Source organism: Condylostylus longicornis, unplaced genomic scaffold, assembly GCF_029603195.1.
Source record: "Condylostylus longicornis isolate FDR11 unplaced genomic scaffold, ASM2960319v2 ptg000018l, whole genome shotgun sequence".
Lineage (NCBI taxonomy): Eukaryota > Metazoa > Arthropoda > Insecta > Diptera > Dolichopodidae > Condylostylus > Condylostylus longicornis.
In genome coordinates this window covers 6,804,440-6,831,214 of record NW_026577987.1, presented here as the reverse complement: position 1 = coordinate 6,831,214, position 26,775 = coordinate 6,804,440, and the positions used below count along the sequence as shown (strand labels likewise).

General features: G+C 25.0%; 3 protein-coding genes across 5 annotated transcripts in view; 2 read left to right on the top strand and 1 right to left on the bottom strand.

Annotated features, from left to right (window-relative positions):
• LOC129606262 (sphingomyelin phosphodiesterase) overlaps window positions 1-8,752 on the top strand; it is a 31,241-nt gene extending 22,489 nt beyond the window's left edge. The window contains exons 2-9 of one of the 3 annotated variants that reach the window (XR_008696757.1): window positions 3,613-3,948; window positions 5,096-5,446; window positions 5,519-5,652; window positions 5,721-6,735; window positions 6,844-7,138; window positions 7,200-7,385; window positions 8,156-8,378; window positions 8,603-8,752. Coding sequence is in view for 2 of the 3 variants with exons in the window: in XM_055516485.1 (XP_055372460.1) it covers window positions 3,891-3,948; window positions 5,096-5,446; window positions 5,519-5,652; window positions 5,721-6,735; window positions 6,844-7,138; window positions 7,200-7,385; window positions 8,156-8,234 (2,118 nt within the window). In the remaining variant the exon portion in view is untranslated. Of the gene's footprint in view, window positions 1-3,612; window positions 3,949-5,095; window positions 5,447-5,518; window positions 5,653-5,720; window positions 6,736-6,843; window positions 7,139-7,199; window positions 7,386-8,155; window positions 8,552-8,602 lie in introns of those variants that run through there. The other 2 variants (XM_055516486.1, XM_055516485.1) reach the window with 2 other exon arrangements.
• A 1,461-nt stretch (window positions 8,753-10,213) lies between these two features.
• LOC129606426 (borealin-like) lies at window positions 10,214-11,864 on the bottom strand. Its single transcript, XM_055516756.1, has 4 exons — window positions 11,488-11,864; window positions 11,294-11,426; window positions 10,570-10,957; window positions 10,214-10,510 (listed from the first exon to the last, which is right to left on the bottom strand). The coding sequence occupies exons 1-4, from the start codon at window positions 11,716-11,718 to the stop codon at window positions 10,318-10,320; spliced, it is 945 nt and encodes a 314-aa protein (XP_055372731.1). The 5' UTR covers window positions 11,719-11,864; the 3' UTR covers window positions 10,214-10,317.
• A 2,880-nt stretch (window positions 11,865-14,744) lies between these two features.
• Window positions 14,745-23,493, top strand: LOC129606182 (intermembrane lipid transfer protein vps13B). The gene is made up of 7 exons (XM_055516329.1): window positions 14,745-15,141; window positions 15,359-15,511; window positions 17,857-18,204; window positions 18,259-18,507; window positions 18,562-18,745; window positions 18,866-19,197; window positions 19,262-23,493. Exons 3-7 carry the CDS (start codon window positions 17,926-17,928, stop codon window positions 20,444-20,446), a joined length of 2,229 nt encoding a protein of 742 aa, XP_055372304.1. The 5' UTR covers window positions 14,745-15,141; window positions 15,359-15,511; window positions 17,857-17,925; the 3' UTR covers window positions 20,447-23,493.
• The last annotated feature ends 3,282 nt before the right edge of the window (window positions 23,494-26,775 follow it).

The window sequence follows — 26,775 nt, the reverse complement described above, 5'->3', positions numbered from 1 at the left end:
GTGAAAAGGAATCCAAATTTTTTAATAGTAATGTTTGTGTTTCTACTGCGTGGAACTTGAAACCTTTTGGTGAAAAAAAACATGAGAGATAATGGAAAATTTTACATGGGTTAACTTCTACAGCTCTTTCAATTTTCCAAGATACAGGAATATATTAAAATTTTCAAGAAATTTCGAGTTTTATATTATATCCCTGTATCTTGAAAACCGTTGATTTTTGACAACTAGTTCCAAACAAAAATTTTACCAATTTTTGATGCCATAAACAATATTGCACTCTTTACATTATTTTTAATATTGTACTCTTTACTGAATCACCCTGTATATTTATAGTAACATATAAGTTAACAAGATTATTCTTCGTTAAGTTTAAAAAATATATTTTAATCCAAAATCGTAAAATTGCCTTTTGAACGATAATTTATCGAAGAATTTCCATACAGGAAAAGTAGGCGTCAGGTAGTGTGAGTGGCTTCTGAATCAACAGCATACGTGCGAGGTCTCCATTTAGCCCTCTTATGAAAACATCTAGTGCCATATTTCTGTAAAATGCAATAAGGGCATTTACAGTTTCTAATGAGAAGTTCTGTGTTTGTATTTTGTTAATTACTAAAAAAAGATGGTGATTAACCGTTTCAAAGAATTCGTGAATGCTGCGTCTTCCCTGTGTTAGATTTGATAGCTGACGCTCTAAAGTACGAATATTACGTTTATCAGCATAGTGTAGAGAAAGGCATGCTTTTATTTTGCTCCAGTCCTCATCAAATATGTTGTATGAAATTAACACTAAATCGGCATTACCTCGAATTTTTTGTCTGATGTGTTTCATTATTGCTCGATAAATAGGCTCATGTTTGACAATTTCGTAATCTTTTAGCAGACTTTCGACCGCATGAATCCATGACACATATTTTGTCGGATTCCCATTGAATGTTTTTAATTCTTTAACTGCGGCGGGAACTTTACTGATTTCTTGTAACTCCTTTTTATCCTTTAGCTCTTGTACACTTCCTTGTTGAATAATTTCCGTTATAGGTACAAGATTTTTCATAGTTTTTTCCATTTGATTCAATTTTTCTTCCAATTTCTTAATCATTTCTAACTGGGAATTGACTGACTCAGTTAATTGAGTTAACATATTTTGAATCACTTCCATTTCGTATTAATTAATTTTCTCTGTTATCTTCACTGGCGGTGTTAATGTTAGAGTCCGTCCGTATTCATAAAAAAGGTTTGTCGTTTCCTTTTGATATGACCTTAATTAAATGCTAGTAATTTTCCAGTTTAGGTAAAACTTTGATGCTTGTAATTATGATGTTAACGCTATAACGATCACTTTTTCACTTTTTTCAAGATAGTAAATGCTGAGCTTGTTTCTTGCTCCTCGGACGCCAATTACCGAGATTAATCGTCACCAAGTTTTGATTTTAATGTAAAATTCATTGCACATTAATCGAGTTACAAAATTAAACTTAAAACTAATCTTACCAATTCCAGTTATTTATACATTAAAATTGATTAGTAAGCAAAATTAACGTGTGAATATTTTTATAATAAAATAATAAAATTTGATTAATAAGCAAAATTATCTTTTAAACAATAAATTTGATCCTGCAAATTTATCGAGAAAAAATTTCCATAAAGAATTGATTGGTCAGCAATTTTGGTGTAGCGCATGCATTACTTCCTTTTACATAAGCATAACTGTATATTTCTTATATGTTAACTTATAATATAATGTGAAGCAAACAATTACATAATCTATTTTGAAATCTCTTTGAGCCAACCTTAAAATTTAAAGCAAAATATTTGTTTATGTCATTTAATATTCACCATGAATATTTTATGTTATTTTTGTTAACTATAAGGTTTATATTATGAAAAATATGTACATATTTTAATTGAAATATAAATATAAATACGTATACATATGTGTGTATATATATATATATGTAAATTCAAATGGATGAACAATGCAATTTTTTTGACCGATTTAAAAAAGAATGAGATTATGTTTATTCGCCAATTTTGTTGAAAGGGCATACGGCCGGATTTAAAAAATTTTTGAAATATTTTATATATAAATTTTTTCAAATGATCCCATTCCAATGGTTTTTTTCAACAATAATGACAAAATAAAAAAAAATAACGAGTGACAAAAACTTCCTATAGGTTTACAATTTTTATGTGCGTTTTAAATATTTTAAATCTAACAATATTTTAATTGAAATTAAATAGGTCTTACTATCGAGCTTTTAACAATATTTGGCTCACTCATTTAGTCACAAATTTCTTCGCGAAACCCTATTAAATTTTAATTCAATTATTTTATTAAAAAAATAATTAGCTTTATCTCGTAAGCGTGCTTTTTTCACCAAAAAATAATCCACCTATATTTTTAAGAGGAATTATAGATCTTGTTATTTATTAAAATTTAACTGAGTTATTTTTAAATTTTTATTTTGTGAAGGGACCTTTTATACAATAGAATTCAGATAATTCCACTTCAAAATTTCTCAACACTTTTATGCAAATATCAGAAGCATGGATGTAACAAGTACAACTTCTGATAATTGCAGAAATGTCGTAATTAAAATAACTTTAAAGAATTTAGACTTTTGAAGCATATACTCTTATATGTACATACATATATGTTTTGAAAATATTTTTTCTTTAAGATTATGGGTTTTAATGAAACGTTTTATTAGATGAATATTCCATTTCAGCTAAATAAAATAAAATATGAGAATAATATAGATTTTTCAGAAACGTAAGTAAGTGTGAATGTATATGTATGTATGTACCATTTTGTTCAAATGTCCGTTTAACAAAATCACTAAGAATTTAACAATTTTTTGGTATTAATAATACTACCCAATATATCAACAAATATTACAGAAAATATACTTATATGATTATGCATGTACATGATCGGTTCATTGATTATTCAAAACTACATAATATATTCTAAGATTATTCAAATATTTCAAAAAATTAATACATCTATACATACATATTATTAGTAAGTACCTGCTCACACAAAAGAAAAAGCTTCTTTTATTCTAATTTTTGATAGCTTTTAAGGCAAAAGTAAAAGCAAATTTACGAAATACTTTAGATTTTTTAAATTCCAATACTTCAATAGCATTAGTTGTATTTTTATCAAACTCCTATGGAAGAGAAAGTGATAATTCTTTTACGAAAGGTCTGGGTTCTATACACTAAAATTGTAAGTATAAGCTGTAAACAAAAGTTTTTGAATTTTCATGGAGTAACAATATGCAATTGAGAATCTATATCTTAACTCAATTGGCTTAGAATTGACTGTTCTAAATAATAAATAATAATTTATTGTATGTATGTATTTACGGGTAAACAAGGTTTTTTGCAATTCCTGATAATCTTTTAACCTCTCGTTTACATTAACGTTTACTTTGAAGAAATAAGAACGTTATCAATTCTAAAATAAGTTTTCAATTTTATACGAAAAAATATTTAATACGAATTTCGCATTTGATAAACATACACGCAAATAAAATTTTATTTTAATTTTTAATTAATATTTTTATTTAACTTTTTTTTTGTTTTCATTTTCATTTATACAAATTGTAGAAAAAGAAAAGAAGAAGTAAAACGCAAATTTGGAATTTTTGAAATGTATTTTTTTTAACTTCCAATGTGTCGATGACTTCGTCGATACGCCAACCATAGTAAAACAGGAAATATAAGTCTAAGAGAAAATACAAAAATAATTTGGAATACTCATTATAAAAGACATCAGTAGTTAGTCATCACTCATCACTTTACGCCAAATATTATACTTTTACGAGAAAAACCGGAAACTTAAGAATTCGACGTAAACAAAACAATATAGCAAAAAAAAGTCAATAATGAGACAAACACTCAACAAATCTTTAGTCATTAGTTTACTTATTAGCTTAGCAAATGGTAAGTTGTACTATAATAAATATCAATATTTTTTTCTTATAATAATTACTAATACTAATACGTGCCAATTATATTTGCGTTATAAAATTAAAAAAAATTTAATTTCATCAGATTTTTTTTGAATTATAAAAAAGAATATTTTAAATTTATAAATAGAGATTTGCAAAATTAATTTTAATATTTAAAAAATTTGATCGTTAACCCTAATATGCAATCATTTAAAAAAAAATTCTAATGTGAACAACACATAACCAAGCCTATTATTAAGTTGAATAAAATCATGAAAATTTGCTATAAATATTTATATCAAGAGAAAGTATAGCCTTTAATTACGTATACCTAGATAGGTAATACGTACGATTTCGTTGCAAAGTTTCTCAATTAATTTCGTTAATAACCAGAACTAACCTGACCATTTGTGCAGTGGTTATACAAGTAATTTTCAAATATTCATAATATTCGATATTAAAGACTAAGAAAAATAAACAGTAAATATTAATAAACTAAAATATTTAATATAAATAAAAAAAAAACTACGGCGGGCTAGTCACCTACCTAGCTAACTCTCTATGACTATAGAAACTAGGGCATGATAGATATCATGCACTAGCCCTTTACTCCTCCTAGGAGTGGAGAAGGAAAAAAAATAACCAGAACTCAAATATTAAATTTTAATAGATTCCGTCAGCTAGTTCCTGAGATATGATCAAAATGTAAAACCGATTTGTCGTAAAGCTCCAGTTCCAGAAACCTGACATATCCCAAAACTTGATCAAACCGTCTCATCTTAAAAGTAAACTCGGATTTGAATTTTCTTGAAAATCAGTTCAGCCGAACTTGAGATACTAATCTGCATAGACAGACTTATAAACAGACAATATCCCCCAAAAATTAAATACGAGTACATAGTTTATTTAGGGCAATTAGTTTATTTCCCAGTATGGAGAAATTTAATAAATAAAGGTGTTTCAAATATTTTACAAACTTGCCTATTTAAAGAGAGGGAGGTTTTGAGTAAACCTACTTCAAGAAAGTATGTTTACTATTAAACATACTTTCTTGAAATATACATACATACATACATATGTACTTAAATATCTACCATTTAAAAAAAATATTTACCTAAATCTTTTTTTTTTATAATCAGTACATTTAGTATTTACATTTCCATTTACGATATCAAGAAGTTATGTGATAAATTGGACAACACCAGAAGATACATGGAGTATTGAAAATGTCCCACGTAGTATAACACCTCATTTAGAACCAAAAAATAATCATACACACAAACTACTTGGTAATGATGAAGAATTACTAGAACGATTGAAACATATTAGAGATAATGTAACAGCAAGAATGTTATGGTATGATTCCTCCGATAAATCACATTTTCCTCCTTTTGTGGACAAAGCACTTAAATTATTTAATTTAAAACAAGTTGCTTATGAAGTTGAAAATAGTCTTTTGTCAAAAGTATCATGCACCGCATGTAATGCTGGTAAATGAAAATATTTGTCAAATATAAAATCTCATATTATAATATTGAATTTAATTAACATTTTATTTTTAGGTGCTGGCTTATTACAACATTACATTCAAACTGGTAAAAGTCAGCAGGAAATTGTAAAAACAATCTATCAATTTTGCGTTAATTTACAAATTCAATCCCCTAGAGTATGTGAAGGTGTTAGCAATCAATTCGGAGTGAGCTAAATTCAACAGAAATAAATAAACAAAAATGAAAAATACTAATGATAAATCCTTTATTTTAGTCTGAAGTTATTTATGTTTTACAACGAATTAATCTGGGTCCAGATGAAATTTGTAGTTTTATAATTGGTGATGCTTGTGGTGATGTGTATAACCCATATCATGAATGGGAAGTAACTTTTCCACCAGTACCAAAACCAGAATTAAAAGAAATTCCATTACCCAAGGAGAATGCCCCATATTTCAAAGTGTTACATTTATCTGATACCCATTACGACCCGTTTTATGTTGAAGGATCAAATGCTGAATGTAATGAACCATTATGTTGCCGAATGACTAGTGGTCGACCAAGCGTTCCAAATAATGCAGCAGGCAAGTGGGGTGATTACCGCAAATGTGATACACCGAAAAGAACTGTTGAAAATTTGCTTCAGCATATTGCTGAAACACATCCAGATATTGATTATATATTGTGGACTGGTGATTTACCACCACATGACGTATGGAATCAAACACGAGAGGAAAACTTACAAATAATCAAAGATACTGTTAAACAAATGTCTGAGAAATTTTCTGGTATACCAATATTTCCAGCTTTAGGAAATCATGAAAGTGCTCCAGTAAATAGTTTTCCCCCACCATATGTTCATCAGTTGGACAATTCAATATCATGGTTGTATGATGAATTGGATTTACAATGGAGAAGATGGCTACCTGCAAGTGTTTCCCATACAATTCGAAGAGGAGCTTTTTATTCAGTTTTAGTTAGGCCTGGTTTTAGAATAATATCGTTAAATATGAATTATTGTAATAACAAAAATTGGTGGCTATTATTAAATTCTACAGATCCTGCAACTGAATTGCAGTGGTTCATATACGAGCTTCAAAGTGCTGAATTTTCAAATGAAAAAGTTCATGTAATTGGTCATATACCACCAGGACATCCAGATTGTTTAAAAGTTTGGTCAAGAAATTTTTATAAAATTATAAATCGATATGAAAGTACTGTAACGGCTCAATTTTATGGTCACACCCATTATGATGAATTTGAGTTGTTCTATGATCCAAATGATTTAAGTTAGTTCTATTTTATATTTCAAGTTGCAAATATTCAAAATATTAATAAAATTGTATTATTATTGAAAGAATTTTAAAGTAATATCATGAATATTTCAAAATTTTTAGGCCGCGCAACCAGTATAGCTTACATTGGACCCTCAGTTACACCATATTATGATTTAAATCCAGGTTATCGAATTTATTATATTGATGGGGACCACGATGCAACAACGAGAATGGTCATTGATCATGAATCTTGGATAATGAATTTGAAAGAGGCAAATTTATATGATTATCCAATATGGTATAAACTATATACAACTAGATCGGCATATGCCATGAAAGGTTTAAGACCTTCCGATTGGGATAATCTAATCAATGAAATGACAAATAATCAAGAAATTTTTGATTTATATTACAAGTAAATACATAATATATAATATTGTGCTTTATAAATTTTTTTTTTTAAATTTAAATGACAGACACTATTGGAAAAATTCTCCAGTTCGCCCATCTTGTGATGCTGAATGCAAAAAACGTACTTTATGTGATAGTAAAAGTGGTCGAAGTCATGCTAGACGTCATTTCTGTGAAGATGTTGAATCAAAAGTTGATGAAAGTTCGCCAAAAAGCTGGAAACAATGGTTTTATCGTGGACTTAGTGTATCGTATGTAATGTTAACAACTTAGATTAGAATTAATAGTGTTTTTTTTATCCATTTTTGTATTTTACATTATGGTAATATTTTAATATGTATATAACGAAATTCATATCATAATTTGGTACTGGATTTTTTAACATTGTGTATAGAAGTAAAAATTATGGTACTGAAAATTACATCTTCGAATTAAGTATTTAAATTTTCTATTTATATTTAAAATTTTTTTTGTATCTCAGTTGAATAAAGCAACTGTATGAAGTCTTAAAAAAATATCCGATTGATTTAATCTCAAAAGGATGAGGTGATTTAAACAGATAAGTAAATCTATTGATGTAGGGTAACCATTACCATTTTTGGTATTGCCTGCTTGTGGCTTAAGTAATAAGTTAATAACATTTACTCGAACGCATTATTCAATAATTATGGATCTATTTCGAATATGCCGATTTTTCAATCTAAATTACTTATCTTTAGATTATTTTTTCAGAAACAATTTATAGATTTACTTTATCAAAATAAATAGAAGAAAATGCTTACACACATTGCCAAGGTTTTCGTTTTTCCTATTAATAAATTCATTTGTTTCAACAAAAATTATACTGAATAATTCTTCAATATTATTAACATAATTTTGAAAAATAAGAATTTTTTTTCATATCTAAAATATTTTTGTAAATAGTTTACAATTAAAACTAACATTATTTTAGGAAAAAAAGTTATAACTTTAGTTTTAATGATTAAATAATGCATAAATTTAACTGTAATTTGCAATTTAGAGCTAATGGGTTGAGAGTTTTAACAAATGAAGTGGAACCAACTTTACAACATACCGTCAATTTGAATCAGATATCATAGCTGTACTAGATTTGACTAAGATTTTAAGTTTGAATGTTTTCAAACTTTGGGTAAAGGTTCTAATATACTTACATAATTATTTATTGAAACATATTATTATATAAAAAATTTAAATTGTAACTATGGGATATTTAATGGAACAAGGTAAAAATAAGGATTATTTTTTATATAGTGCATAAGTTCGTTTTAACATTTTTTTAAATAACTTAAAAAGACAAAATGGTGTAAAGATTTTTAAATATTAATTTGTAAAATGAAATTATTTCTTATTTTAATAAAAAATTCTTAAAAATTTTTAATTATATGTATGCAGTTCATTTTCTGTTTTATTTTTTTTTAAACAAACTTCTATTTCATATACAATGTAGAATGAATTTAATTACATCAATTACTAGTCTGCCAAGATATGTTATGAATGGACTTGGATAAAATGCCGCTCGGATAAAACGCATTACATAAATAAAATGCGTTTTCTAAAAATTTTTATGATTTGAGCAACAACAATACATTGTACATAATATTTAATTTTATTTATTTAGTGTAATAGGACAAAATTTTATAAAATGAAAACGAATCATATTGCAAAATTTTTATTATTTAAATAATTCTTAAGCAGCATTCTTACTTTTAAAAATATTATATATTTTGTAAATTAAAAAACTAGTTTTTTTCATTCATTGCTTTATTTTCCATTCCATAATTATAAATAATTTATATTTTTAACATGCAGTCCTTAAAAGATTATTTTATATGTATAATTTTACAAGCAATTTTTAAAAAAAAAGAAATACTCAAATTATATTTATAATATAGAAAGCATTAATTCATAATACACAAAATACATATTTTGTGTAAAACCATTACAAATTATAAGTTTGTTTTATTTCAATTATTACTAAATGAAATTTTATAGAAAAATCCTATTTTATTCGTATGAAAATATTTTTTGTATTATTGTTACTAAATATTATTAAAAAAGTCGGATTTAATTGAAATGAATCAATAAAAATGTGTCTTGTTTTTAAAACCGATACTCATAATTACATTTTATTTAAAAGAGTATCTTCATTTAAATGCAATAATATTCTTTTGATTTTGATTATTCATAATTGCTTTTTAATTTTTAGATAGAACGTAAATTTAAGCCCATGTTTCAAATTTTAGGCATTGTAAGAAATTTAGCTAACAACTGATCAACGTTTCTTATAAAACCATTTTCAACACTTAATAACTATAATTTATACGAATAAAGTAGGAGTTAATTAAATAAACCTGTGAATCTTATTAAGATAGAATATAAATATAGGTATGTAGTTGTAATTATTCTCTAAATAGAAGTAAGTTATTTTGTTACGTTTTTAAATTTTAAGAAATTTTGAAATTTATAAATTAAAAATTATTGATACAGAATATTAAATAAATATTTTTAGCAAAAAAATGAGAGATAATTTGTTTGCCTTCTTCTTGCGCATGAACTGTGTTGAAAGTTACATTGTCAAAGTTAATTTCTGTTGGATTCAAATATGTAAGAGCATTAAGTAAATAATAAAAAAAAATAGTTTCACTAAATTTATGTATAAAATTTCATGCATTTTTATTTTATTCATTTTATACATTATACAGAAAATTTAGTCTCATTAGTGAAAAGTAATTAATGATCCCACTTTTTACATAAAAAATGTAATATTATTTTATATTACTATTTGCTTTATAGTAACACTACACAGTTTTACTTTCTAAGAAAACAAACCATTTCTGTAGAATCAAATCAAAGACTTTAAATCTTTTTTATAAAGAAATTATTATTTTATAAAAAAAACTTTCACTAAAATTTAAGTCAAAGTTATTAGGAATCAACTCTCAAAAATTTTTTTTACAAAGATGTGAATGAACACAATTTGATAATTACATTAATTTTGTACACATATGTACATAAAATATTCATTAATATATTTTATTAATTTTTGCAATTAGTCAGTTTATTCAAAGTTTGAAAAGTATTTAAAAATTATACAAAAAAAAAATAAGAAACAAATTAAATCTAGTAAAGTTAAAGTTAATCTATCGACATTACCCATACATTTTAAAAATTCTTATCAGCATGGCTCATAATTACATTTAAATTAGCCTGCAATTGCTTCATTTCCATTAATGTTTCAGGACTTAAATTTTCCGCAATCATTTTTCCAATTTCTGTTGAATCTAGCTTTTTTGATCTTAAAGAAAATGTTCCACTTTTTGTTGGAATATTAACATTTGCGAAAGAATCAGGAATCCTGAAAATTTAAGTAACAATAACATCAAAATAAAAAAAATATAAAATTAAATAAATTACATTGGAATAACTATCGGGCTTCCTGACAGAGAAATTATAGTTTCACCAGGTCTGGCCCATCTTCTTAAAATTGGCGATGCATCGCTGTTTATGTTTGAAACCAAAGCTGAAATGCGATCAGCACTAACTGCCTTTGCTCGTGCGGACGATTTTTGTTGCAGCAACGGTGTACGTAATTTAGATCGTGAGTTGTGTTCACTAGTTATCGATGTTGTTTGATTTTTTTGTGCACTGTTAATAGTGCCAGTAGCTGACCTGCTACGTCGCATTCGGGGTCTAGCTTTAGCTGAACTAAGTGGACCGGGGGTTCTGCCCATGTGAGTTGGAATAGTTGGTAATCGTAGTAGATTTGAATTTCTGGCATTTCCGCTATCTTCTGTAAGGTATCCTTATTTTTTTAATTTTGCAACCAAACAATTTTACAAAAAATCATAGATCACCATATTTACAATAAGGATAGGTTCCCAAATATTGAAAAAATTAGATATCGAAGACATTGTGTTGCAAAATCATGAGATTCACGAGATAGTTTGTTAAGCAAAAGAAAAACCATAGCCATTTAAAATAAAATGAATAAAAATATGATATTAATATAAAGAATTAAATGAATAATGTTACTTATTATTAAGCAATTTTACTATAAACACCAAAAATTCAAGTGCATAAAGAAAAAAATGTGTTATTAACTAAAATACTTAATGCCAACTTAATACTAAAATTTTACCTTCGTCATTAGATTTTTTACTAATGCAACTGGATGCACTTAACACAGATGATGTTGGTGCTAAACTAGAAATACTGGATGTGCTAACATTTTTAGAATCGACTTTAGCTATTTGTTCTTGATCATTTCCATTCTAAATTATAAGTAACATAAAAAATATTCTTCAACACTACCAAAAATAATTTAATTTTTACCATGTTGTCATAAAGTTTCATAGATAACTCTTTTGGAGTTAATTGCAATTTAAGCATATTTCTCTTTGCGTTGAATTCCTCGATAAGACTATTATATGAACATATCCATTCTTCTTCTATTTGATCCCACAAATTATCGAACTGTCTTAGCCTTTCATTCTTAATTTCTTCTCTCTCATCTTTGGCGGCATCACGATTTCTTTTGGCTTTTGAAATTTTTGTTCTTGGCATTTTATAGTTATGCTTCTTTTAAATTATATAAAAAAGTCATACAAATTAAAACAAACTTTTAAGTCAATTTCCCTTTGATTGAAAATTAATTTATATATTTATTTATTATGTTTTATTTTTTTATACTTTTCAAAAATAACTATGTAATGAATTACTTGAATTTTCAACCGCTTATGAAGTTGACTTTGACATTCAAACGTTCAACTTCACCACGAATTCGTATGACAGTGATACAGGGCAGCCAATAATTAAAACAGCTTTAAATATTTTATCAAATTAATTTTCACGCTACCTTCCGGCTCTTGTCAACATTATTGTTAAATATGAAAAACTACAGCATACATATAATTTTTCATATAAAAATTTTGAAAGTTTGGTTTAAAATAAGTTTCAAATTTTTAAAAGTAGACATAATTTCAAATAAAGTACTTGTCATTGAAAGTCATGCAGAATTTTAACTTTGAAAAAAGAAGAATTTTATAGGACAGATACCGAATTTAAAATAAAGCTACCAAAAGTAGAAAAAAAATTATCTTGCAAAAAAAGGTAATAAGAGAATCAATTGAAACAGCTGATATGCCATGGTCTAAAAATTTATTTATTAAATTAATTTGACTTAATCAAATGCCGCATAATTTATGACATTTGTCCTTTCAATGATATCGGATCTTATCGAGTAATTATTTCACTTACGTTACCCAGCATTTACACATACAAGTTACTTGCAAGCAAGTTTGTATAATATTAATTGTCAATTAGTTTTTCGAAATGTCAAATTACTTGCTATTATGACGTAGGCGTTTAGCAAGTTAATTTTTGAAAATGTCTTTGAGAAGAAAACAACTAGCAATAATAATTGTTTATAAATTTTAGAAACCATAAGTTTGCTAAGTTTAATTTTTTCAAAACAAAATTCAAAAATTTTAAATTAAAAAAAAAAAAAAAAATCAAAACAACAAATTTTTTTTTGTGAATTTCTGAATATGTCAAATTACTTGCTCAAATTACTGGCAGCAAAATTTTCTTGCAAGTTGAACTGCAAGTAAACAAGCAAGTAGAAATATTTCAATGGGTTAGTAAAATTTTTGTATGTATTGCAACTTTCTTGCAAGTAACTTGTACGTGTAAATGCTGGGTTAGAGTAATGCAATTTTTCCCTCCATAATAAGTTTCTATCCAATGATAACATTTTCAAGATTAATGCTATTCCTTGCAAGTTTTGAGATATGAAAGTAGTGCGTTGAATGAAGCCATCAATGATTTGAATTATGAAAAAAATTACCACATCTTTTATTTTTCTTAGAATCAATTATTTTTAAACCTAGCTTCAATTGAGCGACTTCTATTTAGTGTTCATCTGCAGAAATTTATGGGATTTAAAGAAAATTGTCAGAACTCTCAAATTTTAAACAGATCTTTATTTTTCGTGGTATAAATCCGAAAATATTTTTTAAGTCGAAAGCAGGACAACAGCTTTTTTAATTTAATAATTTTTGATTAATTTAAAATTAAAATAATTACTTTTTGATTAATATAAAATATCTTGCTTTTTTAGAATTAATATAGAATATTACAGTCTGTTATTTCTTAAATTAACTAACTTAAGGAATCGGAAACTTGGAATTTTGGTGAGAAAAAGCCGCAATATTAGAGCTTTCAGCATTTTCTATATTCAAGTTATTGGATTAGGGTGTATCTACTCGTATTTTGATAAATAAAATTTTTGAGCAATATTTTATTAATTTTTTTTGTGCAAGTGATACAGTATTTGTGCCTAAAATAATCAAATCGATAAGAGGCTTCATGCAAAACGACATCGCAGGAAATGAAAATAGAGAAATGTCACATTGCGCGAAGAACGGACTTGATGTGAAAGTAAAAATTATGCAGATTAAATAAATGTTAGGTTTACATCAAATAAAATTTGACTAGTTTTATATTAAAGTCGTGTGTGTAAATATTATTTGGCATCCGACTTTGTCCAACGGCAAATAATAGAACTAAGTTGCTTTTTACATATATGATAAAATGTAAGATTTAATCTGAGCCTTTAAGTTTATACACTGTTTGAAATTAGGCTCTGTCCGACGGCAAAATAATAGAATTTACTCTATTCTTATCAGATTTCTTAGAAATAAAATGGTGACAATTAATTTTAACAAAATTTTTGAGCATCTAATTTTTATTTCGGATAAAATTTTCCTAGTAAATTTGTAAATTTAAAAATTTACGTAAAGTCTGAGCTCATCAAACTATTTCAGGTAATATATAAAGGTGAAGTAGTCGGTTTTCAGCTGAGCTATTTAAAGTAGAACTATTGTCTTGATGGTTCATTGGTTGATTTATGGTTTCCGACGTTTAATTTAAATGGACTGAATGGAATTTTTGTGGGAAGTGACCATCAATCTTTTAAAACGTCAAATTTACATATGTTGGACTACTACAATTGTACATTATTTTTGTTAAAAAAGTAATAAATGCATATTAACAAAAAAAACAACGCTCAGCTTTTTCCAAACGAACCAATGGATTGATGGTCACCTTCCACAAAAATGCCATTAAGCCGTTTAACTTTAATGGGCTGAATGATATTTTTGTGTGAAGTGAACGTATGTAAATCACTTGGTTCATCAGTTTAGCAAGGAGTTGATGTACTATTGCATGACAACTTGAATTTTTTATATTATCTTTATTTTGCCTTTTTCAAAAAGTTGAATCAACTTCAACTTTAATGCGAAAGATTTTTTAAAAGATTGACAGTCACTTCCCACAAAAATGCCATTCAGCCTATTAAAATTAAACGGCTGAATGCTATATTTGTGATGTGACCGTCAATCTCAATCGTTGTGAGCGTTATTATTACGTAAATATTTTTTGTAATTTGTATAATACAAAAGTGGACAAACTCATAACTTCTAATAATTCTGTCAAATAATTTACGATATATTTTTTACGATAAAACTCATCTATAGCATTTTTATATAGGGTTGAACGAAGAAAGAAATTTTTTCTTGCAAATAGGAAAAATTTCATTTTTTACGCCATTAAAATTTTTTTCCCAAAAATTAATTAGAATTATTTAAAAAAAATAAAAAGAAATATGTTAAAAATATAGCAAAAACTATTGTGTTTAAAATTAAATAGAAATATTTGCATCGGCAGTGTAAAAAAGTAATATATTTTTTGATGGAAAAAAATATGTTGCTGCTTCCATTTGATGAGAATTTCAGCATAGAGCAGCCATTTATCAACTAAAGCAAAAAAAAAAAAGTTAAAAAAAAAGAGTTGGTTTTGTTTTAGCTAAACATTTAAAAAAAAAAAGAAAGGTTTTCCATGAAAATTTTTAACAAAATCAAATATCAGCTTGGAAATCCTTGTTTTTTTTTGTTTTTTTGAAGAAACGAAAGTGAGAAGTCTAAAAAGGTGAAATTTAAATCTAATGTATTTAAAAAGTATACAATTTTAACTTAATATTCTTTATAAATAAATAAGACCTTCTTCAAATAAATTTTGTTTCCTTTAAATTTAAATTTAAATTACAACTTTTTTAAATACAAAAAATTTTTATAATCTACATTCTTTAAATTTAAATTTTTTAATTTATGACAAACAAAAAAAAAAAATTGTATGTTTAAATTAGCCGAATGAAAGAATTTAAAAAAAATCGAGCTAAGAATTGTATAGAAAAACAGCAAAACTACAAAAAAAAATATTATAAATTGAAAGTTTTCTTTTAATATTTCATCGATTTTGTACTACACTGCTAGAATTGAGGAAAACAAGAAAAGTTTTGGTAGGTATTTTTTTAATTTTCTATATTTACATTTAAATAAACCTATTGTATAAAAAATATATGTATGTATAGATATTTATTCAAGAAGAGAAATAGGCACAGTGTAATACTATTTTATAAACAAATTGTTGTATGTAAAAATGTATATGTAATTAAAATTGATTATAGGACAGATTAGAAAAGTGTTTGGTAGCACTTTATAGTGTAAGAAAAAACAAAAGTTTTTGTAGGTGAATTTAATGGTAAAATACCCTGTACCTAGCTAGGCTTGTTTTAGATATAAAATTTTGTAATTTTTTTTAATACTTGGGTTAAGTTCGTGTTAAGTAGATTGGTAGGCCTACCTATTAAATAAAATAATGAGTAACTAAAAGGGTTGATTGAAAAATATATATAAATATGCTTTAATTAAATATCTATACCCATTTGGATTTTTTTTGTTAACTTTAATGTCATTTGATAAAGTTTGTGCTTTTAAATTATTGATTTAAATCTAATGTTATGATATTAAACAGCAATGTTAGCAATTCGAACTTATCTCCCTACCACATTAAAAGGATTTATGATAATATTTTTTATACAAGTTTGGTAAATTTTAATATCGAAAACCAGTTTTAACTAAAGACCTTTAACTATCATTCAATCGTTATTAAAAACATTAATTGAACGAGTACAAATTTAAGTCTAGATATTTTTTGTTCAAGTAATAGGTATAAAAGATTATTTTATTTATAAACCAATCCGATTTCGTAATAATTCATATCTTTATAAAACTGTGTGTAATAAAATTTTGTGCCAAGTTGAAAGAGAAAAAAAGTACCTAACAAGTTAAGCAGGAAGCTAGTTTTCGAATTGCTCATCATTGTGGTTTTCTTGATCATAGTTATCAATTAATTAAAATATTCTTTAATTCATTAAGAGTATACGAATAAAAATTGTATTTAGACAATAAATTAAATTTTATTTAATTTACATCCAAAGATAAGTGTTGAAATTATTGCCCTTCGAAGTTAATATGTGTAACACAATAGGTTATGCTATTATAAATTTTTATGCAGGTACCTACCCCACCTGCCTACTTTTAAAGTAGTTTTTACAGGCCAATTCGAGTGGATTACGTAGAAACCTATGCTTATATTTATATATATAATTTATGTAGGTAATTTTTTGAATTAACTATATATATATGTGCATATAACATTATGTATAACATATATCAGAGAAAATAGCAAAAAAACAACATAAAAAAACAAAAATTATTTCCTGAGGACAAACCATCATCAGCTTTTACATTATTTTCTCAGCGGGAGTTGCAATAGTAGCAGGCGCCCAAATACAATATGGCGAATGCGGTACTTATTTCTATTTATTAATATTTTTTTTTATTGCGTTTATATTTTTTTGTTTTCCTTTTTAAAGGTTGATAAAATCTAATATACAATAAAGCTTCTTATGGGTTTATTCTTATAATCATAAATAAATACTGAAATACAAATAAAAAAAGTAATGCAATTTGAATATTTTTATTTATTTAATACAAAATTTGATGGGTATTTCTTATCTAAATAATGCTAAAAATTCTAAATAGGATATTTTATCTCTCATATAAAAGGATTAAAATATATACATACATACTATTAAATAATCTATCCTATTTTAATTTGTAATTAAATTTTAAACAAAAAAACTCATCCATCAATTGATTAAAATAAGGAATCAAGTGGATTTAAGCTAATATTTAACCGATGGATTTAATATTGATTTTTAAATATTCTTATTCAATTAAGATTAATGTTGCTGAATGTGTTTTTAATTAAGTTTATTATTTGAATTTTCAAAAGTTACAATATTAAAATGGAATAATAGCGCGACTCAAATTTCTTAATAACAACTGGAAAATAGTTTTTAGGTACCTATATATTTTTTAGATATTTAAGTAGGTAGGTACACATAGTAAATAAAACTTTAAGTTTTAATATTACACAAAACTATAACTAGATAAATAATGAACACAAAAAAATTGATATAAATACGTAGGTATTAGAGTATTAAATAACTGGACCTATATACCTAAATATATAATATAACGTGTCGAACTCTTGAAACCGAAGTATCTGTAACTTAAATTATTCTAAAAATATATCTTAAAATTAGATAAGGAAAATTATTTTAATACAAAAATACAAGATAAAAATATCTCATTTTATAATCTATCTTATAGGCATCTATTTATTATTACTTTAGCACTAGTTTATATATGCAATATACCTACGTATACCTACGTATATTGCATATATGTAAAATCAGAAAACAAAATAATCAAACATTTTTATAATAATTTTTAGGAAGTTCGATAACTTGTTAATTTCTTTGATATTTACCTCGAAAATATAAATAGAAATTTATCAATAAAAATGGTTTCAACAAGGCAAATGAGCACAACTCTTGCAGCACCAACAACAGGTCCATCAAATGATGAAGTTATTAATTATAGTATACAAACCACAGCAACAACATCAACCACAACAACAGCTCGATATACTTCGGTGATTAGTACAAGGCATTCCAACAGCCAATCATTTTCGCCATCCACTACATCTGCGTCACCAATCTTTTTACTTGACTTACCAATTGAGATTCTTGATAAAATATTTTCATATGTTGGATATAAAAAACTTGGGCAATTACGTGTGGTAATTTCTAATGTATTTTCAAAATGTATTTTATTTGAAATATGTTTTTAATAGGTTTCAAAGCAAATGAATCAAATTGGAGGAACAATTTTAAACTCAACATTTCAAAAATTGCAAACTCAAATGTTGAATCGCTTTCAAACAGTTAAAGCAAAAATGCCTAGACGTGAATCAGCTCGACGTAATCATCCATTAGCATGTGAATGCGATATTATTGAAACATGCCATATGAGGCTATCATTATTGCAAATGACATTTGGTAAACATATCGAGCGTAAACATTGCTGTTTTTTTCCGGGAGGCGTAAGTATTTTAAGATTTTGAAGAAAATCTTATAATTTGTAGCTATTATTTAAGATTTTGGATGAAGTGTATAATGTGTTAAATTATATACGCACTACACCCAAATTGGAAAGACCGTATAGGGTTACAGATGAATTATTTGATCTTTCAACTATGGCTATGGAATATTTTAAAGAACATATTGAGCCCAATTTACCTGAAATTGCTTACTTTAATAAGGACTTTTTTGGTTCCTCGAGTAAGTTTTTAAATTATTTGGCAAAAATATATATATATAACGTTTTTAGTGTATTATACGAGTATTGTATAATATATTGTACTTAATTTTAATTGAGTCTATATGCTAATATACTTAAAGGTAAATGTAAACAGACATATTCGTTGAAAGCTATTTCTGACATATCTGAAAGTTGTTCTTCTTCATCTTCTCCACCACAAAGTAACATGGTATTAAGAAAGGGTATTCGCAAAATTAAGCAAGGCATGAAAATGTATAACAATCAGTTGACAGTTTTAAGAAGTGAATTAAGAAATTGTAAAAGAAAATCTTCTGAGCAAGGGAAACAAATAGCTGAACAGCAAAAACTACTAGCTGATCAACAGAAACAAACATTGGAATATGCAAATCGTTTAGATGAAAATGACAAGAAAAATGAAGAAATGTCAAGGAAATTTTCAACCTTACTTCAAGTGAGTCAATCATTTAATATAATTTATATTTAAAAAGGAGTAAAACTATATTATACAATTTCAGGAACTTAATAAATGTAAAACTGAATTACAATATTGGCGTTCAAAATCACCAGCAATTCAAGTATGTAATTCTTGTGGACACAAAATTACCCCGGTTATAGCGCCAGATGATTTTCAAGCATTGATTAACCAAGGTGTTAAACCTGAGGATATAATTAGTATAGATGATGTCGAAGACAGTGACACTAGCAGTAATAATGCTTTGTGCGATTCAGATTTGGATACTTCAACCGGAACTCCAACAAACGCAGAAACAGTACAACAACATAACAGCACAGAAGGTGTTGCATCATCAAATAATATGACATCAAATCAATCAACAAATGTATTCGTTTTTCCTGATGAAACGACAACAGCCAAATTACTAGCTGTAAATTCTATTAAAAATTTAAAACGTAATTATGATGGAACATCAGTTGTTAGTCTCACATCGTCAGCTCCGCCATCCACTTCAACAGTTACAACAATATCAAATAATGCTTTTAATCAATTAAATTCTAAAGGATGCTTAAAAGAGTCATCTAATTTTAGTAATAGTACTAGTAATAATTCTAATAGTAATAATTTAGCACAAACAAGTTTTATGGAATCAATTGAAAATTATAGCAATTCACAACTTCATCATCGTTATCATTATCATCATCACCATCAGCAACATTCAGAGCAGCAAAAGTCGCAACAGAAACAACAAAATCAACAATTGCAACGACAATGCTCCCAACCTCAACAACAACAACAATCATCACAAAAAACGCAACATCCCCAACAAAATCAATTTAATCAAAAACATAATAGTGATGAATCATCAGCCTTTTGCAGTATTGATACCAATGCTAACAAACTCTCCACGGCCAGTATTGGTACTGAAACTGCAATTTCGTCTAAATCAGCAATAACTTCAACTGTTACAAATGTTGAGCAATTGATCTCTGCTGGAAGTGCGAACGTTAAAAATTCGTTAAAATCGATTCCAACTATAAATCCATCCACATTTTATCCCTCCTCAATTTCGGCATTTAATGAGTCGACTCTGGCTACAGAATTACAAAACTCTTCTGCAAATAGTGTATGTAGTCCCAATTCTGGTAGTAATATCACACAAGTTATCACAAATGCTGAAACAATTTCTGCAGGGCAGGAGAATAAGAAGAGACGTGTACAAAAGAGCGGAAAAAGGAAAATATAAATTAAAATTGAATTTATGGAGAATGAAAATATAATATAAAGAAGAAATTTTTCCGGTCTCCGCAAATATTTAGAAAGTGAAAATATTTCAAATATAAAAATTGACAAATTAAGTTTTATTAGTATTTAGACATAAAACAAATTTGCTTAAAAAATTATAAGTGTATCACATATCAGCAATATTTTAACTTACAACACCATATGTAACTTATAATTTCTTCAGATTACGTGGGTATCCCCTTTTGTGAAAATAAGAATTTTGAATTTTTAAAAAATATTTGGGTGCACAACCATACATATATAAATATAAACGTATATCTATATATCTATATATATGCATAAATATATATATGTATATGTGTATGCATACATAAAGTGTAGATACGAAATATTTAACCCAACATCTATTTTATTATATAATTTCAAATAAAAAACAGTGAATTATGCACTTCATAATCTTGTAAAATGAAGTGAAACTTGAAATACAATTTTTTATCTATTTTAATTTCGGAAATGAAAAGAAAATTTCTGCATAAAAAAACTCTACTTTTATGAATATTACACTTAAGTGTCACAAAATAAATTGGAAAAATGTATTTTGAAATTATATGACAGATTTTGTACCGGCTTCAGATTTCTGTTATTCAATTTCTTTTTTGGAGTTTTTTTTTTATAATGAGTTAAATTTGAGTAAAATTTTGCAACCTCTATAAAAATAATATTGTTTTTACTAATAAAGCATTAATTTGTCATTTATTTTCTACCACCAGCACTTATTTATGTATTACACATCTATATGTAAATTTTAGATATTTTAAATATAAAAAGAATTGTAGCGAGATATTTAAGGAACATTTAAAAAATACTTATTTTGATGATAAAAAGAAAAGTACACCACAGCAATTATATATGTTTTACATTTGAAAATGTTTTTTCTTTATTAAAGACCCTTCAAGTTGCTTGTTTTCTTTTTGTTTGTAATTTTTAATCTTAAAAGTTAAATAAACTCAATTTCTCAATAATATTATCTAAATTTAATGTTATTGGAAATAAATTTGCAAATTATTAACTTATGTTTAAACATTAAACATAAACAATTTATAAACGTACATTTCATGTGAAATTTTTGAAAAGGTAAGATCCTAAGCCGTGATCATTTGGGAAGAATTGAATTCATTTGAATAGAGTTTTTAATTGCTGATAAAGGAGTTAAGATTTTATTAATAATGTTACTTTGTCTTGATTTTAACAAAGGAATTTCAATTTTGAGAACATGTTATAGTATACATTATTAAGAATAAGTGTTTTTGTACAGAAAAGTAATTTGTTTTTGATCTTCGGTTTTTAACGAGTCTCCCCTTACTAGTTATTATTTAAATGCTTTAGTTTTTAAGTTTAATCCAAGTGCAAATAGTTGGTGATTTAAAAATTAATTAATATACATGTGCAGGAGATTCTTATACATGTACATCGATTTTCATAAATTTTGATTTTGTATTTACAATTAGAAGCTCGTAGTAATTTTAAAAAATAAAACAAAATATGATTGATTTTCATATAAGCAAGAAATTTTTTTGTATCTTTTTTAGATTTATAATAAAAAAATATCAATTTAATCTTTTTCTTTATTTTAAAACTAGTATTTAGTTCAATTAAAATGTAGATATGTTTGTTATTTGTGTTGATATAAGATATTTAAATTTATACATTAAGAGTCAAATTATAAAAACAAGCAAACATTAATATTATAATTAAAATTACAATAAAAACAATGTATGTATTAAAATATTATTTCTTATTTTTTTTAAAGTGAAAACTAACAAATATTAAATTTTTTTAAAATATTTTATTTTTCATTTTTAATAATTTAAGTTGCTTAGAACGCGTTTGATTTTTCTAATTTTATAGTAATCTTATTAATTGATTTGTTTTGCTTTCTTTGAGTTTTCATAACTTTTGTAGAACTCTAATTGAAAATGCTTTTCCAGATTCGAAATTATTTTGCAAGAGACTATCACATGCGAAAGAATTTTCTAAAAAAGAAAATTATTAAAATTGTTTTTTTTTTTTTATAATATTTAATCAAAAAGTTTAAAATTTAATTTTATTTAAGAAATTAGCAACAAAAAAAATAAATTCGTTTTATAATTTTATGTTTAACATTAGAGGCGAATTAAAAGTGGAAGAATTAATAAAAAAAAAAAATAAAATAAAATTATCAAATTTGGGATCTGTGCCTTCGGATGAGTTACAATTTTATGTAATTGGAACTTGTGATACCTAAAATAGAATTTTGTTATCGTGGAGGATTTGAAAGCTGACAAAACTTAAAAAAGGAATATTTTAATTTTTTGTTTTGATTACCTTGAAATTTTCAATATGTATATCATTTATTACAGATTCCCTTAAATTCAATCTTTTTTCACTTATTTTCTCTTGGTTAAGTTTTATTTTATATTGAAATAATGAATTTAAGAAATGACGGAATTCTATTTACAAAAATTTTTGCAATATAAGTTATTTAATAAGTATTTTGAAAAAAAAAACAATCTTGTGGATAGTATTGAAAGCATTGATATGTTTTGTAAAATTTCATTTGCGAGCTTAGAATATTGTTAAATACTAATATCTTTATAAGATCTCATGATAAATAAGCAAAATGATTGAACAAAATTTTATAGCAATTATTTTAAAAAATATATATTTAACAAATATCTATTCTTGAGTATCATTTTTCAATATTTTATGAATTTATATTAAATAATTTTTATGTAAAATTTTTATAATTTATGTAATAAATAAACTTTAAGCTACAATATGTTAAATAAATATAAAGAGAAAAAAATTTAAAAAATATGCTATTATTTTTTTTTAAACAGGTAAAAGAGGGAGGCAAAAAAAATTGATTTGTTTTAATTTTGACTAAATATTTACAAATTTTATTTATTCAAAGATATTAACAGAATCTAACTTACAAAAGTTTTTAAAATTTACCTTCAAAAATGTATATTTCAAAATAAAATATAATATAGAAAAAAGTACTTGTATATAAATAATAAGTGTAATGCAATCAAATAAAATAAAATAATATATTTCAAAAGTAAATTTCAATTCTTTGTTGTTTATTAATTTTATAAATAAAAATTATTTTAAGGATTTTTTTTGTAAAAAAGGAAATTTGGTTTAGTTCTGATTTTTTTTTAAATTTTAATTTATAAATAAGGTTTTAAATTGTAATGTATTTATTTTAAGAAATATAAAGCAACACAATCAAATGTTGTTAATTATTTGTCATTTCCTTTTACACATACTTTTAGTTTTTCATAAATTTTTTGCTTTTAAATATTAATAGAAAAATTGATATTTTTTTTTAAGATTTTGAATGCATTACATGAGTTCAACAATAATAAATACATATAATATTAAATGTAGCTTTTAAAATTTAAGAAAGAAAGAAAGAAGTAAGATTAAATATATAACAAAGTAAAAATAACTTTAAAAACAAATTAGTTTATAAGGATTTAAAAATGAAATTTAAATATTGTAATTAAATTGAAATAAAATGATAAAACAATAATAGTAAATAATTAATTTATCAAATGAATTGGACAATTTATATTTTAAAGTAATTAAAAAATTATATAAAATATGTATAGATATATATACATATACATATATATAAACATACAAGAATATAAAAAATAATGCTGTATAAAAAATTTTGCAGACAAAGGCATTTTTGTCATTTTTAAAATAATTTTCTTCGTAAAGATTAAAGTAAGAAATTCATATATATACTTATATACATTCATACATATAAGTATGAACAGAAATTTGAGCATTAAAATAACAAAAAGTCTTTTGCACTGTTATCACAAAATAGTTTAAGGACCCGCAGATCAATACAATATTGATTAATTCAGTAATTTAATTTTTTCTTTTTTTTTTTGGATTAATTTTTTTCTTTTAATTTCCTTTAATAAATTTCTGTTAAAAAATAATCAATTTGCCAAAATGCAAATCTAACATCAAATTGACTTCTTCCGTTATTAGAAAACAGTATTGCTGAATAAGTCAAGTTGACGTTAGATTTGCGTTTTGGTAGTCATCGTATGTATATCAATTATATAATATAACATACAGACTATATCAAGTGTGGATTAAAAAAAATTTGCTTTTTACTTTCGAAATGAAAGTATTAATTTAGAATTTCTTTTATTTTCTTTGGTTAAGAAAAAACCATAACTTGTTTGATTGTTTGGTTTTATAATATTGTACTTATAATTATTTGCTATTTTTTTTTTTAATCTGCGTTTATGTTTTCGTATATTTCAGTAATAAAAAAGAACGCATACAAACCCGCACTTATCGAATGATATATAACAAAAATTCATTTACATACATATATAAATATTATAAAAGTTTGTATAATGTATATATTTTACTCTTTATTACATTAGCGTTTGCAATTTTGCATGAATTTGCTTATAATATATTTTATTTTGGATTTAATATCTGTCTACTTAATTTAACAAATATTTTAAAATGAAATTTTCACACTATGAAATTTGTAGAAGACCTTAGAAATTTAAAGAAATTAATTATTGGTGTTATACTTGATTTATTTTGTTTGAGTTGATGAAATTTTAAAAGTTTTACAAAAATAAGTGCATATATGACTGTCTCAATGAAAAATGTAGTGTGTACGTAACAATAACTTTTTTTTTGTAATGCAGAAATATTGCTTAACATGATATAGTTTTATGATTCGAACTGCAATTCGAGCCTTTATGATATAAAAAATTTTCGTGCTTTAACATTAAAATAACATTTAACGTTTAATTTACGACAAATTGCGGTTAATTTAATGATAGAGCAAACTATAATTATTGTTGACAGTCAATTAACAAGAGATTATTTGATGAAATGATATTTTTTTTTTAATTAAAATTTTTGTTTTGTGCTTTTAATATAATTAATATAGTAGAAGCAATTTTTCAAATATTTTGAAATAATTTAGAATTTAATCATTGTGAAAATTAATTCTTTTTTTTTGGTGAAAATGCAAATTTATATATTCATGCCTTCATATTTTTTATTATAATTTTGTAAAATTAATTTTGAATAAAAAAAAAATATAAAACAAAAAACAAAAAACAATATAAATAATTAATTATTAAATAAGTAAAAGAAAATTTTTAAAAATACAAACAATTCACACTGATGAAAAAAAAAAACAAAGTTTTTAAATTTTAAAGGTGAAAATTCTTTAACAATTTTCATATTTTAATCAGTTTGAAAGTTTTTAAATATATATAGATACATATATTATAAGTAAATAATTTAAGTATATATATTTATATAAATACAAATATACATATACATATATATATATATATATATATTTATAATTTGAAATGTAACATGAAATTTAAATCTTTAAAACAAAGAAATGATAATAAGTGAAATGAGAGAAGAAAAATACAAATTGTAAATAAAAAAGAAAAAAAAAATGATAAAAATAATCAAAAATAAAAACAAAAAATTTTTGTAGAATTCTTTGAATAATTTATTTTTATTTGAGACACAATGAAGTCTAATCTTTCCGTTTTAAATAATAAAAAATATTTTGATTTCAGTATAGTTAAAATTTTGATTCGTTGAATCCGTGACCTTTAATTTATAATCTTTTTCAAATTTAGAATACTTAAATTGACCAAAGCAGTATTTTTGAATTGAAGTTTACAAAAAGTTAGTAAATTTTTTCTGTTACAATATAAAGTTGCATGGCATGGAACTTATACATATTCGTGAATAGCTCAGCGGATTTTCGATAATTCAGATATGCACTTAGAGTTAAATTTTAAAAATCTTTCCTTGCATTACTACAGATTTACAGGAACTAAATAAGTAGTTTACTTTTGCAAATTTTTTAACAGCTTATATTTTTCCATGTGAGTTTTTTTTTATACCCTGCACCTTCGTGAAGGGTATATTAACTTTGGTATGAAGTTTGTAACTACTTGAAGGAGTCATCTGCGGTATAGACATATATATATATGCTTGCTCAGTGTAAAATTCTGCGTTCATTTCCACGTCCGTCCGTCCTTCCGCCGATCGCACAATAACTCAAAAACAAATAATGCAATCGACAGCAAACTTTCACAAGTTTTTTATTTTCTGCCAAGGACGAACCCTATTGTAATTGGATCAATTCGCACAACGGGTTCGGATAGCTGCCATACAGCTCAAAGAGTTTATTTTAAATATTTCAAAAACTAATAAAGGTATAAATATGAAATTTTGTATACGCGTGTCCAATTACATTTT

Bases quoted from the DNA above. Each gene is read 5' to 3' on its own strand.
- LOC129606426 (XM_055516756.1), bottom strand. From the start codon at position 11,718: ATGCCAAGAACAAAAATTTCAAAAGCCAAAAGAAATCGTGATGCCGCC. The intron at 11,427-11,487 runs GTAAAAATTAAA...CTTATAATTTAG, and splicing joins TGAAACTTTATGACAACATG to AATGGAAATGATCAAGAACA. The intron at 10,511-10,569 runs GTAATTTATTTA...TTAAATTTTCAG, and splicing joins AGCCCGATAGTTATTCCAAT to GATTCCTGATTCTTTCGCAA.
- LOC129606182 (XM_055516329.1), top strand. From the start codon at position 17,926: ATGGTTTCAACAAGGCAAATGAGCACAACTCTTGCAGCACCAACAACA. The intron at 18,508-18,561 runs GTAAGTATTTTA...CTATTATTTAAG, and splicing joins GCTGTTTTTTTCCGGGAGGC to ATTTTGGATGAAGTGTATAA. The intron at 19,198-19,261 runs GTGAGTCAATCA...ATACAATTTCAG, and splicing joins AATTTTCAACCTTACTTCAA to GAACTTAATAAATGTAAAAC.